The 8,505-nt window shown below is 66.5% G+C and overlaps 1 protein-coding gene across 3 annotated transcripts; it reads left to right on the top strand.

Moving 5' to 3' along the window:
* Window positions 1-2,149: 2,149 nt before the first annotated feature.
* ZBTB42 (zinc finger and BTB domain containing 42) lies at window positions 2,150-8,203 on the top strand. 3 transcript variants are annotated; one of them, XM_019933802.3, is made up of 3 exons: window positions 2,150-2,272; window positions 3,679-4,231; window positions 4,759-8,203. In XM_019933802.3, the coding sequence occupies exon 3, from the start codon at window positions 4,776-4,778 to the stop codon at window positions 6,045-6,047; it is 1,272 nt and encodes a 423-aa protein (XP_019789361.1). In that variant the 5' UTR covers window positions 2,150-2,272; window positions 3,679-4,231; window positions 4,759-4,775; the 3' UTR covers window positions 6,048-8,203. The 3 variants fall into 3 exon arrangements, with proteins under 3 accessions (XP_019789361.1, XP_073656095.1, XP_019789363.1); XM_073799994.1 differs by lacking the exon at window positions 2,150-2,272 and having other exon boundaries at window positions 4,093-4,231; window positions 4,937-8,203; XM_019933804.3 differs by lacking the exons at window positions 2,150-2,272; window positions 3,679-4,231 and adding an exon at window positions 4,251-4,758 and having other exon boundaries at window positions 4,937-8,203.
* Window positions 8,204-8,505: the final 302 nt, after the last annotated feature.

Genomic DNA, 8,505 nt, shown 5'->3' with positions numbered 1-8,505 from the left:
GAGGGGGCAGACTCCAGAGAAGAGCGGTCACGGCTGAGGCAGCCCAGGATCCTCCCTAATGTCTGGTTGGGCCCCAGGCACTCACGGTCCACTGGGGGACAGCTAAGGGGCCAGCAGGACACTGCAGACAACTCCCCACCCTGACCCCTCCCTGGGCCCTGTCGATCGCAAGTTTCTCCAACAGCTGCCCCTCCCCCCAACCCTGAGGCCTCCAAGTTGATGGTAAGCCTTTTGTAAAAGGAAGACTTGTGGGCTACCTTTCTGGGGTTGGTATGTATTTGGGGGGAGGAGGACATTTTTGTCCCTCGTCCAGGGTCAGAGTTCAGCCTGGGGGGTATAGACACTTCATCTGGGTCAGAGGTAGGAGCAGCTGAGCACCCAGGACAGCGTCCGCAGCCGGCACTGGGGCTCCGCCGTCCCTTCCTCTTGGGGCTGACCGAGAGAAGGCCGCTCCTGAGGGAAGGACTGCCTCCCCTGCTCGGGGGGACACTCGCTCCTCCGGGGGAGGACACCCAGTTCTGGGCCTCTCCCCTTGGCACCCCGCCCTCCCACCCCAGCCAGCTGCGTGGGCTCTGAATGTGCACCCCCAGGCCCCGCCTCCAGGGGCCAGGGGAGAGGCCCGACTGGCGCGTGCTGCTGGGGCACCTGGCCGTCGCTCACCCCCTTCTGGGGCCATCCCACCCACCCACCGTTCTCCCAGGAGGGGTTTCCGCACCCACCACCCATCCTGCGCTGGCAACGCTGAGGGGAAGGCAGAGGAGGCCCGGTGGCCTCGAGGGCCACTGGGGGCCCCGGGAGGGCGCCCTCTCGTGGATAACGTGGCGACTCCCTAGGCTGTCCTCGGGCCTGCTGGCCATTTGAAGACAGCATCTTGGCCAGAGGTGTCATCACGGTGGTGCAAAACCTCCAGGCTTCCTCACCGCTGGCCCATCTCCAGGAGGCCTCCCTGCCTGGTGCGCCCACCAAGGGCCCGTGACCTGCAGTGAGCCCCACACCCCATTCCGTGCAGCGCCTACATGAACCTGCCCTGTGGCTGGGGCATCTCTTCGGGCAGGGCCAGCGCCCTCCTCTGGCCTCCGGAGGTAAAGCAGAGTCCCTCTCTAGAACACCTCCTGCCCGCCCCCCCCAGACAGAATGTCAAGGAGCGGACCCAGACCCACCGGCCACCCTGGCTGAGGCTCAGGCCACGGAGGAGCCCATTAGACAGATGTTTGCAACAAAAACTGCTGCACCGGCCCCTGGGGAGGAAGGCCACCTGCCCCCTCCTAGAGCACAGGGTCCTCCGGCCCTGTCACCTTCCGCAGCTGCCGGCCATCGGGCAGGACTCGGGGGCCGGAGCCCCGGGCTGCCTAGTCTCAGCAGCAGCTGCAGGGCGGGGCCTCCAGGCAGCTCCCGGGCCAGATGGCCGCCTGGCTGGCTGCGTTCAGGGAAGCTGTGCCCGCACCACTGCGACAGCCTCCTGTCATCCTGGTACCCGAGACCGTACCAGGCCAAAGAGGGGATCTGGGAGCCGGGGGCTGCTCGCTGCCGAGTGCCATCTCGGGGCTGCCTGGGACGGCCCCTCCTGGGCCTTAAGGAAGACTTAACTCCAGGAAGACTTAAGACCCTCCGACCAGAAAAAGGCAGGGGCCTCTCTCCCCCATCCCCTCCTCCCAGTGAGGTTTCTCCTCCTTTAGCCATCCCTACCCAGCACAACCCCAGCCTCTTGCTGGCAGCGTCCCCTGCTGCTGCTGCTGCGATCCCTGTCCATGCCCCACAACCTCTGTCAGGGCCCCAAGGAGCCCTCTGTCCCACCAGCCAAGCAGGGCAGGCCAGGACACCCTGCCCGCCCCAGGGCCTCACTCCTCGCCTGGCTGGGGAGGTGGGCACGACGGGGCAGCCGGGGTTAGGTTGGCAGCACCCGTGGGCATCCCGCACAGATGCCTCTGCCCCGCTTTCACTCAAGAGACACAACGGCACCCGCACTTTGTGCCACGCCAACTTCTCAGCAGCAAGGATACAGCGGGGAGTGGGGGGTGCCAAGGTCACATTGACATGGGGAGCACTCTGGAGAAGGCTAAGGCCACAGAGGAGATTGTGGGTTTGGGGGGACCTGAGCGGGGGTGATCAGGAAGGACCACTCCCAGGGGGTGATGCTGGTGCAGAGACAGGACTGGGGAGGAGCCGGGAAGGGCTCTCCGGGGAGAAAAGTGTGGAACCTGAGGACTGGCCGTGAAAGGGCCTGGAGTCTTGCTGTGTGCCAGGCCCCGCAGTTAATCTACCCATTCTGCAGGTGAGAATATTAAGGTTCGAAGAGGTTAAGGGTCATGCCCAAGGCTGGGAGGGGGCAGGGGCAGGGCTCTGATGCAGGCAAGACCCCAGGAGGCAGTCCCCTCCAGGTTCACTCTGAGCTGACTTGAAATCAGCTCCCCCCGCTGGGGTGGGGGGGCGTGGGTGTGGGGGAGGAGGTTGGCCCTCCTCAGGAAGGGACCCCCAGAGCGCCTGGGCCGTGGGAGCCAGGGCAGTCTCTGTGGCTCTGAGCACAGTGTGAGTCCAGGGTTCCAAGCTGAGACTGCCGAACCTAGGAAATAAAAATGCAAGCTGTCCGGTCAAGTTTGAATTTCAGGTAGATAAGGAACAGTATTTTAGTATAAGAACGTGGCTTTCCTTCCCTCAGACTTTTGGTCCTAACTGCGGTGGGCCCTGGGGCCTCTGGCCACGCCTCAGGCCCCCAGCCCACCAGGGTTTGAATAGGATCCCTGGGGGCTCCCACCCCACCTCACAGCCGGGAACCCCCTCCTCCCAGGGGTCCCAGCCTTGCAGGAGTGTGGCTGGAGGGCTCCCACACCTCTTGCCGCTTCCTCTGCCCTGGCATACCTGGCCAGTGGGGTCCCGGCCTTTGTAATCCAGCCCCTCCCCCAACACCACGCCCACTTCTGGTCAAGGCCCCCTTTCTACTCCTCCCCGGCTGCTGGGCTGTGCAGGTGAGAATTGAGGACACTGCCAGCTCTGAATCCTGGTTCAACAACTCACTGCCTGCTGCGTGGCCCTGGGCACCTTAGCGAACCTCCACCTAAACAGGTGTCATAAGCAGAGTACCTGACTAGCAGGATTGCTGTGAAGAGCTGAGCAATGGTCCGCAGTGCCTCAGTCCTGCTCTGCGCAGGGTGGCTGGGAAAAGACCCCCACCAACAGCACACCCCGTCCCAGGGGCCCCAACCTCTCCAAAGTCACTTCTATTTTTCTCGGGCTCTTTCCTTCACGCAGCAGATCTGGGTGTCCCCTCACACCTTCACGGTGCCCTTGCGCCTGAATCGCCAAGCCCCGGGGGGCGCCAACCCAGCCCCTCCAAGGCGTCTCCTCTCCCTGAACGCTTTCCCGCTGGCTCTGGGGTCGGGGTGCACATTCCTCTGTCTCCATCACCGCGATGGTCCCCTCACCCCCATCACTTCTTCTGGGACGTGCCCAGCCCCCAATGCTTTCCCAGTACACCACTCAGCGCCTGGCTCCCAGCAGACGCTTTGCTGGGTGGGCTGACAAGATGAGAGTTCTCTGTTCAAGACTCCAAGGTCGAGAACCCGGCTGTTTGGAAGAGGGTCCCAGCTAAATTAACCTGAATTCAAAACGAGGCTTTCAACGAAAAGGGGGTGTCAGCTTTTCCATATTTACGACCCCCCACTCCTCCCTGCTCCATCCCAGGGCAGGCGCCCCGCGAGGTGGCAGGAGGCCGTGTCCCGTCTGTGCCTTCGGGTGATTTGCTTCAGCGCTGGCCGGGAGAGGAGCCGGTCCTCGGAAGGGGTCCCTTAACAGACGGGCGCAGTTGGGACCCCATGCGGGGGGGGTACCCTGAGGACGAGACGGCAAGTATCGCGAGAGAGCCCCCTCCCGCCCCCCCGCGCCGCGCCCCGCGTCCCCTCCCACCCCAGCGCCCCAGATGGCGGCGCGCGGGGCCCGGCCGGGCGGGGCGGACAGGGAAGGGGTGGCGTGGGTGACCTCAGCGGTTCCGCCGCTCCGGGAAGTCGCCTCGGCCCGCCCCCTCCAGCCCCCGCCCCGAGTTTCGCTCTCTCCGGGGCGGGGCGAGCGGCGGGTGCTGCCCGGCCAGCCAAGTTGGAGCGCGCCCCGCCCGGCGCCCTCCCCGTCCCCGCGCCCTCCCCGCCGGGGCGCGCTGCCCGCAGCTCCGCGCGCGCCGGGGCGGCACCGGGGAGGGCGTGCGGCGCGGGCAGCGGCCGGAGAGAAGCTCGGGGCGGCGGAGGTGAGCGCGGGGGGCGGGCGCCCGGCTCTGCCCGCCCCGCCCGCCGGCCCGCTCCCCGCGGCCGCGCTGCCATAAATGGGGCCCACGGCGGCGGCGGCTGCATCTGGCGGGCCGGGCAGCAGCTGGAGGCGGCGCGGGGGCGCGGGCCGGGGGTGGCGGTGGCGCGGCGACTCTGGCGTCGGGGGACGCGGCAGGCGGCCGCCCGGGAGTGAAGTTCAGAGGCGCCCTGGCGGGGAGGGGCACTCCTGGCGGGGACGCGCGCAGGTTCGCGCGACTCCGGCCCCCTCCGCCCGCGTCCCGGGACCCGCCCCCGCGGCGGAGCGGCTCCTGTTTACTTTCGATCGAGTTTTTCCTGCTCCGGGCAGGTGCCCAGGGCGGCTCCAGGCGGGCAGTTGCGCGCGGAGCCCCGCGCCCCTCTCCCCGCGCTGCCCGCACCTGGGAAGGGCTGGGGGCTGGTCGGGAGACTGGGGGTGAGCGGCGGCCGCGGCGTCTCCAGGCGCGCTCACGGGAGTCCCGTTTGTGCCCAGGTGATGACCGCGGCGGCATGGAGTTCCCGGAGCACGGCGGGCGGCTGCTGGGCCGCCTGAGGCAGCAGCGTGAGCTGGGCTTCCTGTGCGACTGCACCGTGCTGGTGGGCGACGCGCGCTTCCCGGCCCACCGCGCCGTGCTGGCCGCGTGCAGCGTCTACTTCCATCTCTTCTACAGGGACCGGCCCGCGGGCAGCCGCGACACGGTGCGGCTCAACGGCGACATCGTCACGGCGCCCGCCTTCGGCCGTCTGCTGGACTTCATGTACGAGGGCCGCCTGGACCTGCGCAGCCTGCCCATCGAGGACGTCCTGGCTGCGGCCAGCTACCTGCACATGTACGACATCGTCAAGGTCTGCAAGAACAGGCTCCGGGAGAAGGAGCGCGCACTGCCCCTGGAGACGCCTGCCCCTGGGGCAGAGCTGCCTGGCCAGCCCCCAGGGCCCTTGTCTGCCTGGTCCCCTGCACTCTGTCCAGCCGCCCAGAAGGCCAGGCTCCCTCCCGCTGGGGTCAAGGCCACGCGCCCTCCACTGGCACGGGGGCCTCCCCCCTGGCAGGCTCCTGGAGAGTTAGACCGGGCCCTGGACCTGTCGCTGAAGCCTGGCCCGAGGCGGGAGCCAATCCACCCACCCTGCGTCCTCCAGACACCCCCTTGCAGCCAGATGCAGCCAGGGGCCCAGCCGATCGTGAAGGACGAGTCAGACTCACTGTCCGAGCAAGGGGACAGCAGAAGCCCTCGGTGCCCCCACAGCCCCCTGCAGCCGCCCTGTGTTCCTGCAGCCCCGCGCCTGGCCGGAGGCTTGGAGCCGCTGCCGGTCAGCGAAGTGGGCAGTGGGGAACTGGAGCTGGAGGCAGAGCGGGGGGCGATCGAGGATGTGCTGCGGCCGGCCGGGCGCCTCTGCCTCTGCCCGCTGTGTGGCAAGCTGTTCCCCAGCGCCCACGTGCTGCAGCTGCACCTCAGCGCCCACTTCCGCGAGCGGGACGGCGGCCGCGCCCGGCTCTCGCCCGACGGCGCAGTGCCCACCTGCCCGCTCTGCAGGAAGACCTTCTCCTGCACTTACACGCTGAAGAGGCACGAGCGCACGCACTCGGGCGAGAAGCCCTACACGTGTGTGCAGTGCGGCAAGAGCTTCCAGTACTCGCATAACCTGAGCCGCCACGCCGTGGTGCACACGCGCGAGAAACCCCACGCCTGCCGCTGGTGCGAGCGCCGCTTCACGCAGTCGGGGGACCTCTACCGCCACGTCCGCAAGTTCCACTGTGGCCTGGTCAAGTCCCTGCTGGTGTGACCTTCGCTGCAGGCGTGAGGATGGAGTGTGAGGGACCGGAGCTCAGCAGGTGAAGCCCCTGAGGCTGGGCCCGCCAGGGGTAAAGAACCCTGCTTCCCTGGGAGCGCGGCCTCAGACTTGGGCCGACTGGGAGCCCCACGGACAGCCCTTCTCCAGCCTTGTGCCTCCGCCAACTCACTTCTGCTCCCGGCCGTGCCCTGACCAGACACCGTCCTCCTCTCCGTCCCCTCAGCCAGTCCCGAGGAGTGTCCCCAGCTCGAGCAGGCCCGTTGGCCCTCCACCCGGGCCTTTCCTGACCAGCTCCCCAGCAGGCTCAGGGGTACCCTGCGAGCCTGGCACCACGCTCGGTGACGGATGCACACTCACAGCTGCTGCCAGTGGGAGGCCCCGACAGGGAGCTCTGATGGAACCGGCTACTCCTGGTGGGTGGCAGTGGAAGCCCCTGTGAGGGAGGCCCCGGGCACCGTGAGAGCCAGCCGGGCGCAGCTGGCGTGACGGGGGTGCAGGCCCCAGCAGGGTCCCCAGGGCAGCAGAAGCTGCGCGTTACCGGCGCTGGGGTGGCAGGTCGGCCCTCCAGAGCTTTCGGCCCTGACTGCAGCGTGTCACAGGGCAGAGAAAGTGGGGACTTGGAAACGATTCTCTCTAGATGCAGAAGGAGCCCCGGAGGTTGCCAGATGTCTGCCCGTGGGTGATGGGCCATGCCGCTCCCCTGCCTGAGCACAGGATCCAGGGTGCCTCTGAGTCTCCCCAGGGCGGGACTGAGGGGGCTGGGAACGCAGCTGCCCGCCTTGAGTACCGCAGGTCAGCGGTAGGCCTGACCTCGAAGGTCACTTCGCCTGCTCAGGGTCTCCCTGGAGCTGCTGGTCATTTCCAGAGCACTGAGCAGGGGGGCCGAAGGCTGCTGTCTTTACCAGGAGCCGTGTTTGCAGCGATTCCCTTCCCTACGGCGGGGCCTGGGTGAGAGCAGCCGTCTCGCGAGGAGGGGCGGCGGGGGGCCTCTGGGCTGAAGCTCCTAAAACGCAAAAGGCCACCACATTCGTGCTCGGGGCGGAGCACCCCGCCCTGCCTGCCTGCTCACCCAGCAGGGCTCGCTGCTGGAACCCGAGGGGGTGGGCAGGGGTGGGGCTGCCCCAGCTTCTGGGGGTCCCGCAGGTGGCAGAGCCACCTGGGCTCCTGGTTTCCCCAGACTGCATGGGCTCTTTCTGCTGTGACTGGAAGTGGCGCTGAGGTCAGAGTTCAAGTTTAAGTGATCTTCTCGGCCCCTGACAACACTTGATGTCGTATTTATTTGTTTGCCTGGTCTGGAGTGAGAAGACCATTGGCCTTTGCAGCAGGTGGACAGGCGGGGACCGTCTCCCTGCAAGCCCTCGGCTCTCCCGGTGTGTGGGCAACTGGCCTGCGGACCAGAGAGAGAGCTGGGGGAAGGGGACCTCCGCTTCTGACTGTCCTGCCCCCCCCACCTCTGGAAGGGCTGGTGGGACCTCACACTTGGCGTGATGTGCTTCATGATCGGATTTCCGTGTGTGTGTGTGTGTGTGTGTGTGTGTGTGTGTGTGTGAGTGTGAGTCTGCCTGTGTGGGCACCTGTGTCCAGCAAAGGCGGGGCCTGAGCCGGACCAGCAGCCGCGCACCCACCCCAGCAGGCAGCGGGGAGGTGAGCGTCGGGCCTGGTTTTCCCCAAGGAGTTTCCACCGGGGAAGAAATTTATTTTCCTGGGGCAGGAAGCCTGCCCTGAGTTATCAACACTGGATTCATTGTCTTTTGCAAACAGTTACTGTGAAGTTAACGTACAGAGAAGTGGTCAGTTTTACATTTAATAGCTGCCGCGGTTCAGATAAAATAGATGTACACACACACACAAGTATATTTAAGACGCTAATCGTGTGCCATCGTGTAGCACAGACGTGTGTAAATGCACTTCGGGTGGAGCCTGCCGTGTGGGGTCCTCCTGGGCGGCCCGGCCTCCTGCCCCTCGGTCACTGCTGTCCTGCCCCTGGGGGTGGCTCTGGTGCCCGGGGGACAGTTGATGCTTAGCGTTCCGCGGGGGGTTTTGTGTGCACGTGCCCGCCTGCTGTGAAGGTCTGGAAATCAGTGCTGTCTTCCCATGTTCTCATCATCGTCTCAGTGACAGTGGTAATAAAGCCCACCCCAGGTGGAGATGGCCGTGATTATTCCTGGGGACAGGAGTGCGTGTGGGAATTGGGGGCACTGCCGGTCTTGCGGGGGACCCAGGTGGGGGTGGTGGGCAGTCTGGGCACCCCGTCCCAGATGCTACCTGCTGTGTCTCATGGGTGGAGTGGACTGGGGCAGGGCGTGGACAGGTGACAGACACTCTCTCCCCAGATTTGTACCCCGTTAACCCTGAATTGGGGGAGGGGAGTCCCGGGGAGCAGGGTGCGGCTTGGGACCTGGTGAGAGGCCTCGTGGCTTCTCGCTTGGGGTGACTTCTGAGCACCCGC

This window comes from Tursiops truncatus, chromosome 2, assembly GCF_011762595.2.
Source record: "Tursiops truncatus isolate mTurTru1 chromosome 2, mTurTru1.mat.Y, whole genome shotgun sequence".
NCBI lineage: Eukaryota > Metazoa > Chordata > Mammalia > Artiodactyla > Delphinidae > Tursiops > Tursiops truncatus.
Note: the sequence above shows the minus strand (reverse complement) of the source record. Positions and strands in the feature narration are given on the sequence as shown.